This window comes from Nematolebias whitei, chromosome 1 (genome assembly GCF_014905685.2).
Source record: "Nematolebias whitei isolate Nwh7 chromosome 1, NemWhi1, whole genome shotgun sequence".
NCBI classification, from domain to species: Eukaryota; Metazoa; Chordata; class Actinopteri; order Cyprinodontiformes; family Rivulidae; genus Nematolebias; species Nematolebias whitei.
In genome coordinates this window covers 88982696-89005019 of record NC_056498.1, presented here as the reverse complement: position 1 = coordinate 89005019, position 22324 = coordinate 88982696, and the positions used below count along the sequence as shown (strand labels likewise).

Here is a 22324-nt window from a genome sequence, read left to right as displayed (position 1 = left end):
GCACGCCGTCCTTCCAGTTCAAGATAGAGGGGTTTAACCTTTACACCAGGAAACACTTCTATGGGCGTCTTAGCATGAGAACATGCCTCGAACACATTCATAGCACACTGTTTAATCTCACTGATGGATTTTTCTCTGAAATTTGCCATCATTTGTACTGATCGTTTAAAATCAGTGTGGAGATTTTTGCTGAAAACAAATTTGAAACCTTCGTCTTCCTCCATACCGGTTTCATTTCTGTTACCAAAATAAGCTTGGAAGATTCTTTTGTAATAAACTTTTGGATGTTCAGTTTTGCCCTGCGTGACCTTGTCCGCAGCTGGGAAACCAGCAGGTCCCGTGCAGGGGTCGTACTCTCTGATCAAAGCTTTACACAGAAGGTTGTAATCCCTTCTCGTTGCATCAGGTAGACGCTCGATGAAGGTGAACACCTCTCTGTCTGAAGTGAGCCTTATCAGACTGATCTTATCCTCAACCGTAGCATTAGGATAATCTCTCAATCTGAATTCAAGATCTCTGAGGTACGCTTTTGTTCCAGATGAACCCATCGGTCCAGGTACAAAGCGTTGTACATATTTTGAGATTTTCTGCAAATCATCCATTGAAGGAGACAGTATCAATGGTCTCACTTGCGTGGTCGGTGGTGCAAGTTGGTGCAGGTCTGCCCCTATCACCCGAGATGGGGGTGGGGGTGACAGAATGGGATTAAGAGTAGGAGGTGCAAGTCGGTGCAGGTCTGTCCCTACCACCCGAGATGGGGGTGGGGGTGACAGAATGGGGCTAAGAGTAGGAGGTGCAACAACATCTTTCTGGGGTGGTTGTGGGTGACCCAGACCCTGACCTTGTTCGTCTTCGAGTCCCAGACCAGCTCGCCCCACGTCAGAAATCTTGTTTGTTGCTGTGGCTAGATCCTCCTCACAAGCTTTCAGGCGTTCCTGTGATGTTTGACATTCACCTTGTAAACGCACACATTGTTGAAGTAATCCCGCCTTTACCAGTTTGCATTCCTCCAGCTCCTTTGATGCGATCTGCAACTGTCGTTGTAGTGCACAGTTGTCTGAACACACAGCTCGGTAGTCACGGTCTTTATCCCTAATCTTCTCCTCAAATGATTGAGCCTGTAATGACAGCTCAGTTTGTGAGAGCTCACTCTCACCTTGCACTCTTTCTGCATCCACTTCAGACTCTTTCATCAATTTGTCACACATCTCCTTTGTAGATGCGTATTCTCTGGAAAGCATGACATTCCGTGCAACCTGATGGTCCAATTCCTCTTTGAGAAGCAGAGAAATTTTTGCTAACCGTTCACGGCTCGATTTTTTATCCTCTGACACTGTAGCTCCTTTTGATAAACTTATCAGTTCTGCAGCTCTTTGAGCTTCATCAAGGCTTTCTAACGGCTCTAATTGCTTACCAACAATTGAATTTGTTAAAATATGTAAAGCTGTTTGGATGACATCTTGGGAGTGCAAGAGGTCAGTGTTTACGTCTTCTCCTGCCATTATTCCTTATTTAAAATTAAATAAGAAGATAGTGTTTTAGGTGGTAAAATAAAATCTGAAAAGTCTCTTTTTCTGATATATTTACTCTTATTTAATGATCTAGCAATTAAACGTGTATTATCTTTCCAGCAAATGAGTAAACTTTTTCTACTCTGTGAATATCTGAACTGTATATTTTAAAAAGTTTCTAATTTTTTATTTTGCACCTCCATCAGAGGGATTACCAGTGAATAAAAAGTTTTTTGGTAAATGCCTTTCTGCATAAATACTAGGGTTGTTATAGATAAACCGATACGACCGGATATCCGGTTTGACAAGCTAGCGATATGGTTGTGTCGGTAGCAGCCGTATAAATCGACAGCAACCAGCCACAAATGCTGAGATGAACCGGTTGAAGAGACATGAACCGGGTATCGCGAGACTAGCTCGGTTGACAGTGCGTTTATAAAACAACGCGAGAGTCGGAAATGCCCGCGAAGCTATTCTCACGCATGCTCCGTAGCTCACCAAGACAACGAGAATGGATGTAAATAGTAGCAGCGTTAGCGAGTCACAGCGGAAGATTTTCAATACAGCAGCCAGACAAAAGTCTAAAGTGTGGAACGTTTTCGGGTTTTACAAGAAGGACGGAAAACTCGACAAAAACCACGCTATTTGTAAGCTATGCAGAGCACCTCTGAAGTACACTGGTAGCACAACAAACCTTGATCAACATGCAACGAGAAAACACAGAGAGGAGTATGGCGAACTTCTCAAGCCCCATAACAACGAGCAGGAGCAGGCAGCTGCCACACAGAGAGCGACGGGTAACGTTATCACTAAATTTTACGGGCAACTCGGCGACAGTTCATCACGAGCTAAGGATATAACGGCATCAATAACCCGTTTCATAGCTAAGGGCTTATGGCCGTACAATATAGTGGAGGGGGAAGGATTTCAGGATTTGATTCATACGTTAGAGCCCAGATATAAGATTCCGTCCCGGCAGCATATCACAAACACATGCATGCCAGCGTTGTATGCCCAAGTGAAGAGCCAAGTTGAAAAAGAATTGGCACATGCAGAGCGAGTTGCTGTTACAACCGATGCCTGGACGTCATGCTCCACTGAGTCTTATGTGACCATCACTGTCCACTACATCTCTCCAGACTGGAAGTTAAATGTGCATGTGTTGCAAACCAGGGCATTCAAAGGATCCCACACTGGGAAAAACATTGGTGCTCTGCTAAAACAGGCATGTGTTGACTGGAACCTTCTTGATAAAGATCCAGCCCTGGTGACAGACAATGCCACAAACATGGTATTAGCTGGAGTGGAAGCAGAGATGACCCCTCACCTCATGTGCTTTGCACACACTATTAATCTCGCCACACAGAAAGCCTTTAAAGTTGACACAGTAGCAAGGTTGCTGGGGAGAGTGAGGAAAGCCGTTGCCTTTTTTCATCGTAGTGTGAGGGCTGCAGAAATCCTTCAAGAGAAACAGAAACAACTAGCCTTGCCTTCCCACAAACTCATCCAAGATGTATCCACGCGGTGGAATAGCTCCCATGACATGCTTGAACGCTTTTTTGAGCAACATCCTGCGATTTCTGCAGCACTCATGTCCAGGGACCTCAGAAAAGGAGAAGAGGTGAATACTCTCAAGGACAAAGACTTCTGCGACATTGAAGACATCGTCAAACTGATGGCGCCGGTCAAACTTGGGACTACCAGCATGTCTGAAGACAAGCGACCCATACTCTCAATGATTCTTCCTGTAAAAGCAAAGCTTAAAAAGAACTTTGAACCATCAGATGAAGACTCAGTGTTAATCAGAGAGATGAAGCAGGCGTTCAAGAATGACTTGGAGAAACGCTACACAGGCCTTGAACATCTCTTCCACACTGCAGCAGCTCTGGACCCCCGTTTTAAGTCCCTGCCCTTCCTCAGTAACCATGATGCAGAGAGGACATTCACAAGCATATCAGCAGAAGCAGCATCCCTGCATCACAAGGTAAATCCCCCAACACACTGACAAAATACATATTACAGTACATTCAGTTACAGTCTGGTGTGTTTTGTTGCTGTCATTAGATTTATTCTGACTACTGTTTATTTGATTCTTTACACTGCATTTAACCATACTGTACACTAAATGTCATTTCATGTTTTATTTCTAGGTAACGGGGGGTTCAGTTCAGAGAGGTCCAGTGCAGACTGATCCATGTCAGAGTGAACCTGCAAATGGAGATCCGGACGTCTGCATTGATGTACCCCAGACCCAAGATGAGCATAAAGGTTTGTGTGTTTTATAACTTGTGATCAAGAACGAGAAGACTTTGTCTTAAACTTGTGCTGCAGTCATAGTATCAGTATAAAACACATTCACTATAATGAGAGGATCTGCATGCAAAGAAAGAGTTAAATAATAATGATGATGATACATATTTTACATATGTACACGAGTCCTTACATAAATAAATTCTGAACATCAAATGAAGATTTATACATAAAATGGTAGTCAATTAAAAAACTTCATGGCAAACATAGCCAGTAATATATGGTACTTGTTTTCTATTTCAGATGATAAACCTCTTTGTAAAAAGAAGAACATGTCAGCCCTGGACCAGCTGTTGGGAGAAGACTTTCAAGTCAGGACGGCATCTAGATCTGTGAGGGACCAGGCCAATGAAGAAGTCAAGAGGTACAGAGAGCGTGATCCTTTGCCCCTGAACAAAAACCCACTACAGTGGTGGAAAGAGCAACAAGACTTGCCACTGCTGTCATCTGTGGCTAAAATGTATCTGTGCATACCGGCCACCAGTGTGGCATCTGAGAGAGTTTTCAGCACTGCAGGAGATATTGGTTCCACAAAACACAGACTACTCAAACATGAGCATGTGGATCAGCTGATTTTCCTTAAGAAAAATCTGCTGCAAAAAAAAGATGAGGACATTGATTATGATGAATAAAAATATAGGTAAACATACAAACATAAGGAAGTGAACTACTTCACTGTGTTTGAGTTCAGATTGAACCTGACGTGAATGTAGAAATGCAGGACATTACTTTTGTTCAGACTACCTCACCAGGTCAGAAAGCTGCACTTTGATTTCTTTTATACATGTAATCGGCACTTTGACTGTTGATATGTGCTGCTGATTATCCATGCTGCTGATCTGATCTCATGCTGCTGTTTAAATGACATGATGCTATATTAATCTGTGCCCACCTGCTCACACAAACTCATGTTCGTGCTGCTGTTGTTAGGCGTACTGTTCTTGCATTATGTTTTTGTATTATTAAGTTCAAGTTCAAGTTGTGTTTATTTGTCATATGCAGGTTAACACGATGAAATGTTCAGGATGAGAAGAACCGATTTGACTTGCTAAAAAACAAGCAAACAAGAAATACTAAAGCAATAAGGGTACAAAATAAACTACCAAAAAGTGAAAAAGTAATTATAATATTTACAAAGTTTCTGAAGAGAAAAATGGTAAACAACAACACTGTAGAATTTTTACAGTGAAGCAGAATGAATTTGTGTGAATAAGTATTTCAAGGTAGTAATGTAATATAAGCTAAAATGCACATGATATATATTGCACATAACTACCAAACTACGCAGGGTATGTGACAGGTTATTGCACAGGTGCTTTGTGCTTACTGTAGCTTATTCCTATTTTTTTTTTTTTTTAATTACATGCTGCTGTAATCATTTGTGCATTTTATAATTTTTCTTTATTTTCTCATTTTATACTGATCCCATCAAACAAAGAAATATTCTTTTAGCTGGTCTTTTTAGGTCCATGTCTAAAAATAAACACATTTGACATGTGATTCTGTTGTTTGGCTTTTTACTTTATTTTTGCCAGTGCCTTACTGCACGCTTTTAGATATGATATATGTAAACTTTTACAAATTTAAAAATAATGTAAGAATGTCACATTTATAGAAATGGCCCTTTTTGTTCATAATTAATATTTGTCTACATTCAACAAATGTTAAACTGTAGAATTATATAAAGTTGAATCGAATCGAACCGAATCGCTCTTCCACTGTATCGAATCGAATCAAATCGTTCTGTTTTTAAAATAAATCGTTTTTGAATCGAATCGTAACCTTTGTATCTAGATGCGAATCGAATCGTCTATCACACAGAGATGTACAACCCTAATAAATACCTTAATCACTTTTTAAATGCAAGATAACAGTAAAATTCAGCTTGAAGAACGTTCATTAACCCATCAAATGCGTCTAAGCACGTCTAATTTAATCAAAAATAACCTAAAACGAAGTTAAACTGTGATATCAAGTTTCCACAGGAGGGGACAGTGTTTAGCTTTATACCAGCAGGAGTCTATGACAACTTCCTGTGAACGTTCTGTTGACATCCTGTCGTTAGCCGCTTAGCTTAAAATTAGCTTCGGCTAAACTCGGTTAAAATCAACATTTCTGAACGTATTTCAAGCTAAAACGTGGCGTTGTTTCAACAAGCACGACTTTTTGCATGAACATGAGTTTTTAGGGGACATGTGGCAAGTTTTATCTAGTGATTTTAAGCACAGACAAGGCTTCGGTGCAACCGAGCTTTACAATCTGACATGGAAGAAGTGACGTGACACGTCACTCATCCGGTCGTTAGCTGTTAGCTTAAAATTAGCATCGGCTAGCGTTGTTCAAAAACATCATTTAGTGACGGATTTCAAACTCAAACATGGCAAAATTTCAGCGATTAGGCTTCGAAGAAACGAAGCAGCGGACCAGAATCAACTTTAAAGCGTTTTTCAACTTTAAAAACAGATTGAAATTCCCTAAGAAGACGAGCTTCATTTCCGGGTCACGTGACTGAATCTACCAATGACAGAGCAACAACGGAGGTGCGTTCTTACAACGCTGACTCAGAGGAAGTGACGCAGGCACGTCACTCACTTCTCAGCATATCACAGCGTCCCAACTCAGCCGTTTTCAACCAACCACGGATCGTTTTTCCAGCTAGCATGTTAGCCTTAGCCTGAACTAGTCCGTCAACTTTTCGTCTTTTAAACTGTCAAAATGCACCATTTTCTGTTAAAAATTTAACGAATCAAGCTCTGAGCTTTAACGGAGGCGGCGCTCCGTGGCAAAACGTCTTCCCAACCATTTAAAAACAACTCGTTCGAACTTTTCAGAACCGAGCCGTACCAGAACAGCGTCTGGAACACGGTTTAAACAGAATAAAGCGTTTCCACAGCTCAGCAAATTCGTCACACACCACAGACGTACAATTTCAGCTTTCAAAACAGACACGTTGACTCACAATTTCAGCTTTCAAAACACCAGTAGCTGCTAACATTTCTGTGAGCTGTCTCTGAGCATCGCAGCTCAACACGCTGCGCTTTCTCCAAGCGTCGCAGCTGCGCTGCGTTTCATCACAGCAAAATCTGCACTTTTCATCACAGCATAATCTGCAATTTTTCTTTCATGCCAACATGTAAAATCAATTATTACACGCATACACAGTCCATTTATGAACCCGTAACGGGCCACCAGATGTAGATGAACATATGCATGAGATATATTCATAAATTAAACGGATTCTTTCATTTTTCTGGACTGTATATAATGTGCATTGAATTTAGAAATGTAACGTGAGACGTTAATTATCTTTGACTCACCAAACGACAGTGGGTCATTTATTAACAGAATCAAAGTTTAACACATCACACATTTACATTAATTGGCAAAATATGGAAAATAACAACATGGCTAATTTCAGCAAGCTGTACAATTTTGATTGACCACACGGCGGTGGATGAGAACTTTACACAGACATTTCTAAAATATCTGGAATGATTTCTACCTGATAGAAGAATTTTAAAGATGGAAAGATGAAGTTTAAAGGGAGAAAAAGATGGGTGAGGGGGTTTGTTTGTGTCAGCATTCAGGACGGCACTCTCCGGGCTTTTCTCAGCTTTTTCCCCAGTACACTTAGGTGTTATAAATCAACTTTTTACCTGGAGATGTCTCCACTGGTACGAAAGTCCATTCAACGCACCCTTTCAGCGTCTCCGTAGGAACAGCTGTGAATCGTCCGAAGTAGTGACGGTATTCCGTCCGACACAGGTTCACCTCACGAGTGGACTTCACATGAGTGGAGTCCGTCAGAGTTCCACCCAGAGGTGGAAGATGTTATAATCCCATAAGACTCGGAAGAGCTCTGTGGTCATGTCAGGATCTTCCCGTTTCCCAGCACGAGTTGCAGCGACTGAAGCCGGAGCCTGAAGCGACTGGTTCTCCTCGACACTCGACCCGACTCCAACTGGACTCGACTCCAAACTCGACTCCAAACTCGACTGGAAACTCCACACGACCCTCGACACTCGACCCGACTCCAACTGGACTCGACTCCAAACTCGACTGGGTTGAACTAGGAAGTACCGACATTTTAAAGAGCTCTATTTCCGGTTCATTTGGGAGTTTCTGATTAGTCAATATCGACCAGACAGGGGTGTGTTTTGTGACGTAAGAGGTCACTAGAAGTCAGAAAAACAGCAAGAATGTTATGGAACAGATTGAAAATGTTTTAGAGACAGAGAGAGAAATGTTTGGACGAGTTGGCGGAAAAACAGGTGCCAACAGGTGCCAGCTTCTCTATTTACGTCTGAGAGGATGTAAAAACACGACAGCTCGTTCCAACAACTGGTCTGCGTTTGACTCCAACCTTGGACCACTTACACTTGCTCATTTAAAGACAGAAAATCAGAAAATGCATAATTACTCTGTAACAGACCTTAACATGAATTCTAACTTTGCATGAGGATTAAAAATCATTATTACTGTTTCACAGTTAATTAAAATGATTAGTTCACTGCAGCATCTAAAATGGTTTGCACTAAAACACTTTGATTATCAAACATTTGTAAAATAGTAATGATAATAAAAAAGAGAGTGTTCTTTCACTTGAATTTTCAAGAAAGAAAGTCTCAGGATGGGTCAACCTGTATTTCTGGATTCAAATCAATGAAATGACAGTTTCTGTCCCATATGGTCCTTAAGGTCAAATCCTGACCTTAGGCTTAGTTCACTACATAAAGCACTTTGAGTATCTAGATAAGATAGAAAAACGCTATATAAGTGCAGTCCATTTACCATTTAAATTCTTGTTAAAGTTCTCCCGTGCATCCTCCTGCAGCAGCCATTTGGTAGCCCATCAATTTTTGGCACAACACCGGCACTCATTTCCAGGTTGTCAGCGGTGATGTGTAACAAACGCGATGCGTCAGCGGTGACGCATAATAGATACGAAGTATATGGCGAAGTGACATATTTATGGATTTTTCCACTTTTTTAGACATATTTGGACTGATGCAACTTATAGGGCGGAGGGACGTGTATGGCAGAAAATACGGTATATGCTTGATGGGCGGGCTGGGTCAGTCTCTGGCTTTTGATGCGGTTTTACAAATTATACAGCAAAGAAAACTAAATAAGAATGCACAATATAAAATTGTGTTAATCTATTTGCAGAGGAGGAGGCAGTAGTTGAGGACTTAAGGACTCTTGAAGTCACGTGCACCACAGAATGTTAGCACTGATGGGAGCTCTGCTTCGACTCAACCGTTTTTTGTTTCTGTTGTTTTTGTTTTAACTTGGTTTGCACCTACAATGCACATCCACGGTGCAGGTATGACTGCGACACACTTGTGGAGTTTTCTGTGTCGCTGCCTTGCCTTCGTGTCATCATGATTCAGTCCTTCCAGCCTCGGGCTCAGACCTGTCACGGTGGCTGTCTCCATAATCCTCCATCTGCCTGCACGGACTGAACTCTATGGACCAGTTCGGTTCTACGGGGAAACCTTAGATGTTCTCCGTCTGCTGGACCTGGTTCTGGAGGGCAGTCTGGGAGGGCAGCTGTGCAGTCATAGTTACCAACGGGCTGCAGACGGACCTGCTAACAAGACCTGCTAACGTTGCTAACATGACCGCGCCACTAACTGAACCACACTACTAACAGTACTACAGTGACAACGGGACTATGTTGCTAAGAGAAATCTCACTGCTAACCGAACCTCACTGCTAACAGTATCATGCTGCAAACAGGACCATGTTGCTAAGATTCATTCATTCATTCAGCCTTTATTTAGACAGGTAAATCCCATTGAGACTCAAGGACTCATTTACAAGAGAGACCAGATTTCAACAAAGAATGATGAAAACAGTAGACAACAGCGACAACAATAAACAGTTGTAAAAAGTCATACAGTCATACAGAGTTTTTTTTTTTAACAAATAGGATGGCTAAAAAAAAAAGTAACAAAAAACAGCTAGATTCTAAGGTGAATGTAGAAAACTAAAAACAGGAACATGTCTGCATTGGTCCCTGCCAGGAGTCCAACAGATTCTTAAAGCCACTTAGAGAGGTCAAGGTCAAGAACTTCAAATCTTTTTGTAAGATATTCCAGGAAACAGGAGCGGAGTAGGAGAAGGCCCTTTTGCCTAGTTCAGTTCTCACTGAGAGAACACTGCAGGTAATAATGTCCTGAGAGCGCACGCTGTAGCTGCACTCACGCAGAGACATGTAGGAGGAGATGTATGAAGGCAGCAGACCAAGAAGTGATTTAAAGATGAAAATATACCAGTGAGAGAGTCTGCGTGAAGTTAATGATGTCCAGTTAACCAGTGAATACAGGGTGCAGTGGTGGGTACGATAATCACAGCCAGTTATGAATCTTAGTGCACCATGATAGACAGCATCCAACATCTGCAGGGTTCTTGTAGGAGCGTTCATGTAAATAATGTCACCGTAATCATTGGAGGAAAGGAAAGTCACAGATACAAGGCGTTTTCTAGCATTCAGGGTTAGACAGGATCTGTTTCTGAAAAAGAAACCCAGTTTAACTTTCAGTTTATTTACTAGGTTTTCCACATGGAGCTTAAAAGAGAGATGCGAGTCGACCAAGATACCCAAATATTTATAGGAATCAACAAACTCAATCGGGACACCATTTGAGGATGAAATCAGAGGAAGAACTGCTGGGACCAACTTCCTATTCGTAAAAAGCATCACTTTGGTTTTGTCGGCATTTAAACCAGTTATGTTGGTGCTAAGATAGTGTCGCCGGATGGAAGGTGAAACATTTCAGCACAAAAAAAAGAAACTGTCCAGATGACCTGACTGAAAAATGTTGGATTGTATACCTGGATTATTGAGCATGGACTCTGTTGGTTTTGAACCAGTTTGACATGACTGTTGATGAGGAAGAGGGCCAGCACCGGAGGAGGGGGTGTGCCAAATAGACCATCTTAGCACCGACATAACTGGTTTGTTCCACTTTGGAGTAAGCTGTTTGGGAGAAGAATCAGTTTTGTGTTGTGTATTTCCTTGACTGATGAAGCCTTCTGGATGTAAGCTGAAACATTTCAGCACAAAAAAAAACAATGCCCAGATGACCTGACTGAAAAACATTGGATTGTATACCTGGACCACGTTATATCCACATACCGAAATTTGACACCGAAAGAAGAGTGACATTTCAATCCATACACCGACCGGTGCAGTTCAGTCGGTGCTATAATAGAACCTCGGTTCGGTACTCATCCCTACCAGTGTATCTCTTGTGCCAGTCTCAAGCCCGGGTAAATGGTGAGAGTTGTGTCAGGAAGGGCATCCGATGTAAAACACTTTTGCCTAAACCATAATGAAAGCTCATCAAAGCAAAACCATACCAGACTGGTTGAGGCTTGGGTTAACAACAACCGCCACCAGTGCTGTTGACAAACAGGGTGCCGGTGGAAATTGTGCTACTGTTAGTCGAAGACCACAAGGAGGGAAACATGTCAGAAGACAGAGGGAGAAGAGGAAAGTCAAGAATGTAGGGTTGCAACTAGGGGTTGAACGAGTATATAATTTTTAAACTCGACATTAACATAATAAAACCCGAATAGAACTCGAGTACTTGATGACGTCATAGATCTCAAGATACAAAAAATAAATAAATAAATAAAACCGCAAAAAAAGGTAATTATTTACAAAAAAAAAAGACCAATAAAACATTGGGAGCGTATATTATGCTCCTACCATTTATCATACTGCAAATAAGTCACAGGAAAAACTAAACTATTAGTTATTATTATTAAACTGCAAACGTAAAGAAACATGCAGCACGTCAAAAATGAAACTTTAACCAAAACTGGTTCGGTGGATTGGACCCGGTGTTGCACCATACTCTGTGACCTGCAACAGTGCAACACCGCCCACTACGGTCATACGGTGGTCACATAATATGACGTCACTACGGATACTCTACGTTACATTTTTAACCTTGATAGATGTCCTAGCAATCGATGTGTAGATTACTCGAGTACTCTGTTAATGCCCTAGTTGCAACTCTAAATGTGCGGACAATGACAGACAAAAGTAGAGAGCTGGCTGACATGATGCAGAGTAGGAAAGTAGATGTTTTATGTGTTCAAGAGACCAAGTGGAAGGGCAGCAAGGCTCGCAGCATTGGAGCAGGGTTCAAACTGTTTCACCATGGTGTGGATAGAAAGAGAAATGGAGTAGGGGTGGTCCTGAAAGAGGAGTTGGCAAAGAATGTAGCAGAGGTGAAAAGAGTGTCAGATAGTGTGATGTGTCTAAAGGTAGAAGTTGAAGATTTGATGCTAGACATTGTCAGTGGTTATGCTCCACAGGTCGGATGTGATGGGGAGGAGAAATATACATTTTGGAAAGAACTAGATGAAGTGATAGAGAGTATTCCCAGGGAGGAAAGAGTGGTGATCAGAGCAGACCTGAATGGACATGTTGGCGAAGGAAACAGAGGGGATGAGGAAGTGATGGGTAGGTTTGGTGTCAAGGAAAGAAACCAGAAAGGACAGATGGTGGTGGATTTTGCCAAGAGAATGGAAATGACTGTAGTGAACACTTATTTCCAAAAGTGGGAGGAACATAGAGTGACCTATAAGAATGGAGGAAGGAGTACACAGGTCGACTACATTCTGTGTAGAAAAGGAAACCTGAGGGAGAATGGAGACTGTAAGGTTGTGGTAGGGGAGAGCGTGGTCAGACAGCATTGGATGGTTGTGTGTAAAATGACTGTTGTTGTGAAGAAGAGAAAAAGAGCAAAATCAGAGAAGAAGACCTAATGGCAGAAGATGAAGAAGGAAAAATGTTGTGAGAAATTCAGAAAGGAGCTGTTAAAGGCTCTGGGTGGTAAGAAAGAGCTTCCAAATGACTGGGCTACTACAGCAACAGTAATTAGAGAGACAGGTAGGAAGGTACTTGGTGTGTCATCTGGACAGAGAATGGAAGATAAGGAAACCTGGTGGTGGAATAGTGAAATGCAGGAAGCTATTCGTTTAAGATAGGAATGCTAATGTTCTAACAAGTGAGGAGAGTGTGACAGAAAGATGGAAGGAGTACTTTGAGGAGCTAATGAATGAAGAGAATGAAAGAGAAAGAAGAGTAGAGTTCATAGAAAGTGTCGACCAGGAAGTGGGAAAGATTAGTGAGGGTGAAGTCAGGAAAGCTCTGAAAATAATTAGCTTTTGTCATCAGGTGGTATGTCATCATCCATCTGATTACATACCAGCGGAGGTTTGGAAATGTCTTGGAGAGATGGCAGTGAGGTTTTTGACTCAAATATTCAATGGCATATTTGAGGGTGAGAAAATGCCTCAGAAATGGAGAAGAAGTGTGCGGGTGACCATTTTTAAGAACACGGGTGATGTACAGAGTTGTAGCAACTACAGGGGAATTACGTTGATGAGTCACACTATGAAGATCTGGGAGAGAGTTGTGGAAGCAAGACATAGAGGAGAGGAGACTGTGAGCAGCAGTATGGTTTCATGTCAAGCCAGAGCATCACAAACGCCATCTTTGCTTTGAGAATGCTGATGGAGAAGTACAGGGAGGGTCAGAAAGAACTCCATTGTGTCTTTGTGGATTTATAAAAAGCATATGACAGAGTGCCGGGGAGGAGGTGTGGTATTGCATGAGGAAATCTGGAGTGGCAGAGAAGTATGTTAGACTGGTACAGGACATGTATGGGGACAGCAGGACAGTGGTGAGATGTGCTGTAGGAGTGACAGGTGGAGGTGGGAGTGCATCAAGGATCAGCTCTGAGCCCCTTCTTGTTTGCTCTGGTGATGGACCAACTAACAGATGAGGTCAGGCAAGAATCCCCGTAGACTATGATGTTTGCTGATGGCATAATTGACATTGCATTTATGTGTTGTGATGCTAGATATCTGTGTGTTTTTTATGTTCTGCAGAACAGGAACCTGCTGTAAAACAGCAATTATGCTGAGTCAGGCCCAATTTATTTTAATCTTTTCCTGTTTTAAAAAATAAATAAATTGTGATCTGTGGTGAGAACAGAGAACAGATGGAAGAGAACTTGGAGATGTGGAGGTATGCACTTGAAACAAGAGAAATGAAAGTCAGCCGTAGTAAGAGAGAGTCCATGTGTGTGAATGAGAAGGAGGAGGTGGAACAGTGAGGCCACAAGGATCAGAGGATCAAAGGTGCAGGACTTTAAGGACTTGGGGTCCACTGTCCAGGAAAATGGGGAGTGTGGTAAAGAAGTGAAAAAGAGAGTCCAGACAGTCTGAAGTGGATGGAGAAAATTTCAGGAGTGATTTGTGACAAAAGGGTGTCAGCAAATGTCAAAGGAAAAGTTTACAAGACAGTGGTGAGACCAGCTATATTGTGTGGTCTGGAGACAGAGACATGGACAAAAAGACAGGAGACAGAACTGGAAGTGGCAGAAATAAAGATGTTGAGGTTCTCCTTAGGAGTGACAAGGATGGATAAGATTAGGAATGAGATCATCAGAGGTACAGCACAGGTTGAACAACTGGGAGATAAAATTAGAGAGGCCAGACTTAGATGGTTTGGACATGTCCAGAGGAGGGACAGTAGGTATACTGGTACTTTGTAGAAGAATGTTAGAAATGCAGCTGAGGAAGGCAAAAGAGGAGCTTTATGGATGCAGTTAGAGAGGACATGGAGGTAGTTGGAGTGAGAACAGAGGATGCAGAGGACAGAGTGAGATGGAAGAGAATGACTCGCTGTAGCGACCCCTGAAGAGAGAAAAGTTGAAAAAAGTAGTGCAGGAAAAACAGCACTTTGGAAAACTGATTTTTTATTTTTATTTCACAAGAACTGAATTCCAGATATCTGCTTTAAAGATCATACCTGACTAATATGACACATTACTTTTACATTGACAGTACATTAATATTAATTGTGTGTAATTTATGTCACACCAGCAGTCATTCTGTGTATGCGTGTTTCCCTGGTTAGCAGCAGAACTGGTAACAAGTCTCTATTTGCCTCTGATTCGTGTAAACAAAGGAGAGTCGCCTTCAACTAAATCTCTAAATCTGAACTGTTGCTCATCCCTTCCAACCAGTTTGCAAACAGCATATTCATCTTCTTCCTACTTATAATAAATAAAGTGTTGTGTGTTGTCATCATTGTATGTTCCCATACAAAGATGAAATTGGCCCTCTGCATTTAACCCATCGCACCTGGGATGCACCCAGGTGGGGCAGTGGGCAGCTATGCAGGCTGCCTGGGGAGAAATTTGGGATTGGATGTCCTGCTCAGAGACACCACAAGATGTGCAGTGACCGGGGATCGAGCCCAGGACCTTCGGGTCCCAAGTCGGCTGCCCTGCCCCTGCACCATCTCGGTCCCCTACATTTGAGACTACTACTGGAAATCTGCAGCTCGACTGTTCACTGTCTTTTTATTACGTTTGTGATTTTGAACACATAAGGATAAACAAAATTGAATATATTACCCAACTCTTTATATAAGCCAGTTATTTCATACTTCAACTAAAATCAATGTTCTTCTGCCATTTCTCTCAGCATCACAGTACTGGGAACGTGTTACAACATGGAAAATACTGCAGTCACCTAAAACGGAATGTGACCAAACAATATCATTTCTCTGTTGAGTCATTATCATAAAGCATAACTGAATGATACTGTAAACTTACATAACACTAGTGAAGATATGTGCTTAATTTGTTTCCTCATTCATTCATTCCTTTTTCTTTTTTATTTCTTGCCATTCAGAGAGCTCAGAGGAGATAGGGCGTTTGCAGTCTTGGGCCCTAAACTCTGGAACAATCTGCCCATCAACATTCGACAGGACACTTCAGTCTCTGCTTTTAAATCTCTCCTCAAAACTGTACTCATTGACATTTAACACGGGATGATCTGATTTAGTATTTCATTGTTTCTAATTATGTTTCATGTTTTTATGCTTTTATTCCTGATGTTGTAATTATATCTTGTTATTTTTATTTGATACTGTGATCTTTTTGTTAAGCACTTTGGTAACAGTTCCTGTTTTAAATGTGCTATATAAATAAATCTGACTTGACTTGATTCACAAAGGAGTGCTGTAGCACCCCCAGCACCCACATTTCCTACTGCCTTGCTAAGCAAGCAAAATGGTCTGAAACACTTCAGTTCATCAAATGCATATTCTCAATAGCCTAAATGTGATATATGTTTTATAATATAACCTGTTGAATTCAATTTGATATGTTTCATTCTTTAAATAGTTCAAAAGAACTTGTACAATCTGGGTCTACAGCACAAACGCTTTGAAATAGCCCATAAATAGGTAACAGAAGAGGAAGGTTATGAAATCAAAATAATTATTAATACCCCTTCATCACACCACCATCTAGACAACAAAAAGGGAAGTTCAACCAACTCTCCATGTACTGTAGTTATAACAAAATCAAAATTTCACCAATCTTTGTCCAAAAAGTCATTCCAGTGGGCCAATGAATGTTCATCATATTTGATTAAAAACAGATTTCATATAACTAAAGTTTAAAAAATCAAACCAAATTTGTTGTCTATACGATGAACAAAGCTTGGAAAAGCTTGGAAGAGCCTGTTCATGCGAAACATTTCTTTGGATTGTTGCTATGAAAGAACATTGGTGTAATAGAAAAATAAAGCATATTAGTAAGCAGACTTCAAATCCAGATCAAACCTTCAACATGCAGCTGTAGTAAGAAAGAAGCAGAACTAGATCTGTAGGCAGTTAAAGCTTAGATTCATCCCTAGTGAGTCACGTAGGTAATCTGATGCGTCATGAGCAATTAACATTAAGGTGGAGTTTTACTTAACAAACAAGTCAGTCTGTAACAAAAGAAACTGTTAGTTTTACAGAGCTTTTTAGTTTCTGTCTAGTTACTAACTAGCAACTTTACTTGTGGCAGTTTGGTTCTCACAAATGAAGTTTACCTTTATTATTTACATTGAGAAAACCTCTTGCAGTTAAATCTTAAAGAAGTAAACAGATTATTTTAAGGGTGGGTGGGGGTTACTAATTTACCTGGAGACTGAAGAACATCCATCCATCCATTATCTTTAACAGCTTTACCCGAGTGAACATGTTGATGTTCATGCATCATTCAAGGGGTTTAGCCCATTGTTCGTAGGCGAGTGCGTTTACCGTGGTGATGGGGTAGAGAGGGTTCTGTATGGACAGCAGGAGAACCTTGTTGCCACTGTTTGGGTTGTCAGCATTTGTTGGTCTTGTAATTCTCTTTGAGGTGGAGTAGTTAAAGTAAGCCTGTTGTCCTGGTTGACACAAGTTAAAACAGAAACAATAAATCACTTGGACTTTACATTTTGACTCATTTTATTATTTATAAATACTAAATCATCATAAGACTTGTACACATGTTGAGGACCCACATAAGCTCATTTCACAATATTAGCCTGCTATATGGCCGTAAAAACAGTCCTCTTTTATTACAAACAAGTTACATTTTCTGCATTTTATCAGCATAAAGGATCCTGAAATAATTAATGCATTAACCACAGTTATCTGAATCAAAATGTTTAACGTTATGTTCTTTGAGGTGGAAAAGTAAGAAATTGTTATTTATCTTGTTTATTTTGGTCATACTAAAGCAGGAATATGTTCTCAAAAGTTCACAAACGTGTATGAACATCTGTATGCTAAATACAAGCATTCATGCCAATTAATCTCATCAATTAATTGTTACAATAAAAAAAGAACAAGTCTGAAGCAAACCTGCAATGTAAACCGGCTCCTTGGCTCCACAGGACACGCAGCGGTCAGCACTCTCCACTGCAGAGAACTCTACCAAGGCCTGACGCTTGAAGGGCATCATCATCACGTAACTGAGAAAACAAGACTCAGAAATCAGGACAGGACTTACTGAGCTCCTCTGTGATTGTGTGAGCATGTTTGTGTGTGAGTTTTTCATCAGGGTTTCACAGTGCGATGTTTTTGTTTTTCCCAGCAGTATATTGAGGCGACTGTAAAATTAATGAACAAAGTATACTTTTTTTTTTTAATCAAGCTGATGTCCCCTGTCACTGAAGGCTTAAAAATAGTGAATGTTTGAAGTTTTTGAGATGTGTTTATTTGGACTGAAATTGAACGGGGAATGCAGGTAAACCTTAATGTTTTTGGCGTAAGATATTAAAGTGGGTAGGAGTTACACTGTGTCTGTAGGAGGTCATTTATTTTTTAGCTTGTCTGAGGCAGTGCAGAGTGGCAGATCCTGGTAGAGGGAGCAATTTTATCCACCACCAGGCACAATGGCAGAGCCGGGGGGTGGCCAGTGGTGAATTGATTAAGGTAGATAGATGGATAGATGATTGATAGGTTCAGCCACCCCAATCATTTGAGTAAAAATATATTTTTAAGCAAAATGACCAGAAAGCATGGTTTCCACAAATGATCGGGGTGGGCGATCAACACACACACGCATACATACATGTAATATGCATGGTGGTGGTCTTATCACAAACGTGCAGCATCCACCAGGCGTTTACTCCCAGTTTTTGTCTGAATTCTGAGAATTATTAACTGACTTACTACTAAATACTGATAAAATCATAATAATGGGTGATTTCAATGTTCATGTAGATGTTGAGAGTGATAGCTTAAGCAAAGCCTTTAATAATTTAAGACATTTGGTTTTACCCAAAACATCCGCACACTGTTCTTTCTGACCATTTTTTAATAACCTTTGAGTTTACATTAAATGACTACACAGTCACTGAGAGTAAATTTCATCTCAGTAGGTGCTTATCAGAAAATGCTTTAACCAAATTTAAACAATCTCTTCCATCAATGTTTTCCTCTGTCTTGCAGAGTAATGTATCAGAGAACAGTGACTTAGATCATCTAGTTGATCATCTTACAACTTCAATGCAAACTTAATTTGATAAAATTGCTCCACTGAAAAATAAAGTAATCAATCAGAGGAAAATGAGTCCTTGGTTCAATTCTGAGTTATGTACTTTAAAGCAGGCATCTAGAAACCAGGAGAGAAAATGGTGCTCTACTAACATGGAAGAATTTAATTTAACTTGGAAAGATATTCTGCTAACATATAAGAAAGCTCTTCGTAAAGCTAGAACTTTATATTATTCATATTTAATAGATGAGAATAAAAATAACCCTAGGTTTCTGTTCAGTACTTTAGTTAGACTAATTAAATTCCCATTTCTGTTGAATCATGTATCCCTATAAGGAGTGATAGCTTCATGAGATTCTTTATAAATAAAATTATTTCAATTAGAGAGAAAATTCAAACCATCCTTCCTTCTACTACCCCGGTCCCGTCAGATGATGCAGTTTTAGAGCTATTACTGGAGCGTGGTTTGTGTTCGCACTGTTTTTGTCCAGTTGAGCTCTCTGAATTGTCAAAAATAATAGCTTCATCCAAACCATCCACATGTCTTCTAGATCCCAACCAGACTGTTTAAAGAGGTATTTCCTCTAATTAATGTCCACATTTTGGATCTACTTAATTTGTCTTTAATGAATGGTTACGTACCACAGTGCTTTAAGGTTGCTGTAATTAAACCTTTACTTAAGACATTTGACCTTGATTCAGAAATTCTGGCCAACTACAGACCTATATCTAACCTAACTTTCATCTCCAAAATGAAGATGAAAAACAGACAGAGGTTGTGGTTTTTGGACCTGCGCATCTTAGGAATAAATTTTAAAGTCTTTCACTTTCTCTGAATGACATTAATTTGGCCTCAGTTATAAAGTTAAAAATCTTGGTGTTATTTTTGATCAGAACATGTCTTTTAATCCCCATATTAAAAATGTTACCAAAACGGCTTTCCTCCACCTGCATAAAATCACTAAAATTAGAAACATCTTATCGAAAAATTATGCAGAAAAACTGGTCCAGGCTGAACTATTGCAATGGTTTATTATCTGGGTGTCCAAATACTTCTTTAAAAAGTCATCAGTTGATCCAAAATCCTGCTGCCAGAGTTTTAATGAGAGTTGATAGGACAGATCATATCTCTCCAGTTTTAGCTTCTCTCCATTGGCTCCCTGTCAAATCCAGAATATAATTCAAAATCTTACTTCTAACCTACAAAGCCCTCAACAATTTAGCTCCATCTTATATTACAGATCTTATTGTTCCACATTTTCCTAACAGAGCACTTTGCTCTCAGATTGCAGGTTTACTTGTGGTTCCTAGAATTTACAAAAACAGAATGGGAGGCAGATCTTTCAGTTATCAGGCTCCTCTCTTGTGGAACCAACTTCCAGTTTCTGTCTGTGAGGCTGACACATTATCCAGTTTTAAGACTTTCCTTTTTGCTAAATCCTATCGTTAGGGTCAGCTTGGGTTTCCTGAGCTGTCCCTTAGTTATGCTGCCATAGGCTTAGACTACTGGAGGACAAACTTGGGGAGTGGTGACGCAGAGGTTAGAGAAGGCGGGTCTGTGATCGGAAGATCGCAGGTTCAAGCCCTGGTACCGACAACATCAAAAATGTGGGTGGGGTAGGTGAAGCACCCACACCTGCCCCCACCCTCATTCGCCCCACTCTGGGTCTCTGAGCAAGGCCCTTAACTCCCATCTGCTCCCTAAACAGGTCTCTCTTGAAAATGAGTTCTTGTGGCTCAATGAGACTACCTGGATACATAAAGGGTAAATGAAAAAAAAAAAAACTGACCACACTTTTCACTCTGCTACTGTCTTTACTTACTCTGCTCAACCTGTTTTGTATTTGTAATTATTTTTTCTATCCTTAACGTGGTTTTTTGTCTTTCAGACCACTTGTCCTGAGCCTGGTTCTTCTGGAGGTTTCTTCTTTTTAAAAGAGAGTTTTTCCTTTCCACTGTTGCCACTGTGCTTGCTCAGGATGGGAGACTGCAACGAAGCCAAGATTCATCTTGTCTGCTGGATTCCTTAGATAGAGAACTTTACTAACTGGCTTTTTTATGTATGTGAATGTTTCTGTAAAGTGCTCTGAGACAACTTTGTTGTGAATTGGCGCTATATAAATAAACTGAATTGAACTGAATCGATGGCCATCTTGTATTTTGATCATATTTACAAAGGTGAAAGGTGAAAAAAATTAGTCAGTTATCAAGCTCACAAAATGGATGGAAGAGTGAATGAACAGAGAGAAGGTATTTCCATCTCCCCTCCGTACATTGTGATGGGGGGGGGGGGGGGGGGGACTCTTCTACAGGTTCACTACAACATTAGAAAATAATCTGTTGCATATGGAAATGTTTTTTATATACAAAAATGAACGTATGGAAAAAATCCCCCAAAATTATAAAATTCCTTAATTCTATCTATCTAGATTTCTGGTAGAGAACAAATATAAGTAGATTCTAAAGCACTACTCCTAATTCTTTTTTTACAGCAAAGTTATCAGTACATAATATTTAGAAGAACTGCACAGCATCTGCTGTGATGTTAGAGTAGAATTTTTTTCAAACATTTTTTACACCTCCCCTGTTCATGTGAAAAAGTAGCTTCTGCACATCTGTATTTCTGTGGGCGAGTCAACACAGCTTTCCAGCAACACTCACATGCTGCAGCAACCCAACATCTCAATACCAAGCTGGACATCTGCCCAAAATTATCTTTACATCCTGACAGCTTGTTGCTCCCACAGTTCAGTAATACTGCAGGTCAACCATTTCAAGAGGATTTATGTTTTCCTTTGTTTGTATGTCTAAATACTATATGTGATCCAAGATCCATTCAATGCCACCAAGACTGCCTTAATATTTGTTGACTATACTGCCTGCTAACCTGTGAACCTACCAATCTGATCATTAAGACATCTGATTTTTGCTCAATTCATCAAGAACTATTAATTCCCCATAATTTCTCATTAATTGCTTAATTTTTTTTTAATAAACATGGAGAGGTTCTGTTAACAGATAACAAAAATGTACTGGTAATTTTCCTGCTGCTGCTGTAAAACAACTTCACAGAAAACGTTGGTTACGTACTGTAACCCCAGATTCTATGAATATAGGCGTAGCCCTTTAAGGCTGTCGCTGATGGGTTTATCCCGTTATGCGCAAGCATCGTACTGAAAAAATTAGTCCACGCCCACCTGCTGTGTGGGCCCCACCCGATCCGTATAAATTACGTTAAGAGCGGGTAATCTGCTCCCAAATAGCTTATTCTTTTCTTCAGCTATTCAGGAGCCAGTGAGGCCCGACGCTTAAAGGGCTACGCCTATATTCATAGAATCTGGGGTTACAGTACGTAACCAACGTTCTATGTCATATAGGCTTCGCCCTTTAAGGCTGTCGCTGATGGGTTAAGGGCGAAGCGGATGTGGTCCTCGCCTCACTGGGTCCATTCGAACCCAGTAAGAAGCGGAAGCTTGCCCAAAAAACGTCTTGCCACTCAGTTCCCCATGTGCATAATTACGCATCGCGTAATTGTGTGCCATGCACAGACGCATGTTGTGCAACTATGCGTTCTGACAGCATGAATGCCCCGGAAAAACTTTCAACGGGGAAGATATTGAAAAGAGGAGGGGGGGGGGGGGGGCA

General features: G+C 40.6%; 1 protein-coding gene across 1 annotated transcript in view; it reads right to left on the bottom strand.

The window, feature by feature from the left end:
- The window catches only part of LOC119414044 (heterogeneous nuclear ribonucleoprotein L-like), a 71760-nt gene that overhangs the window by 36914 nt on the left and 12522 nt on the right, over positions 1-22324 (bottom strand). Inside the window, exons 3-4 of the mRNA XM_037681159.1 lie at positions 17542-17651; positions 16954-17081 (exon numbers count right to left, since the gene is read on the bottom strand). Of these exons, the coding sequence (XP_037537087.1) occupies positions 16954-17081; positions 17542-17651 (238 nt within the window). The remainder of the gene's footprint in view (positions 1-16953; positions 17082-17541; positions 17652-22324) is intronic.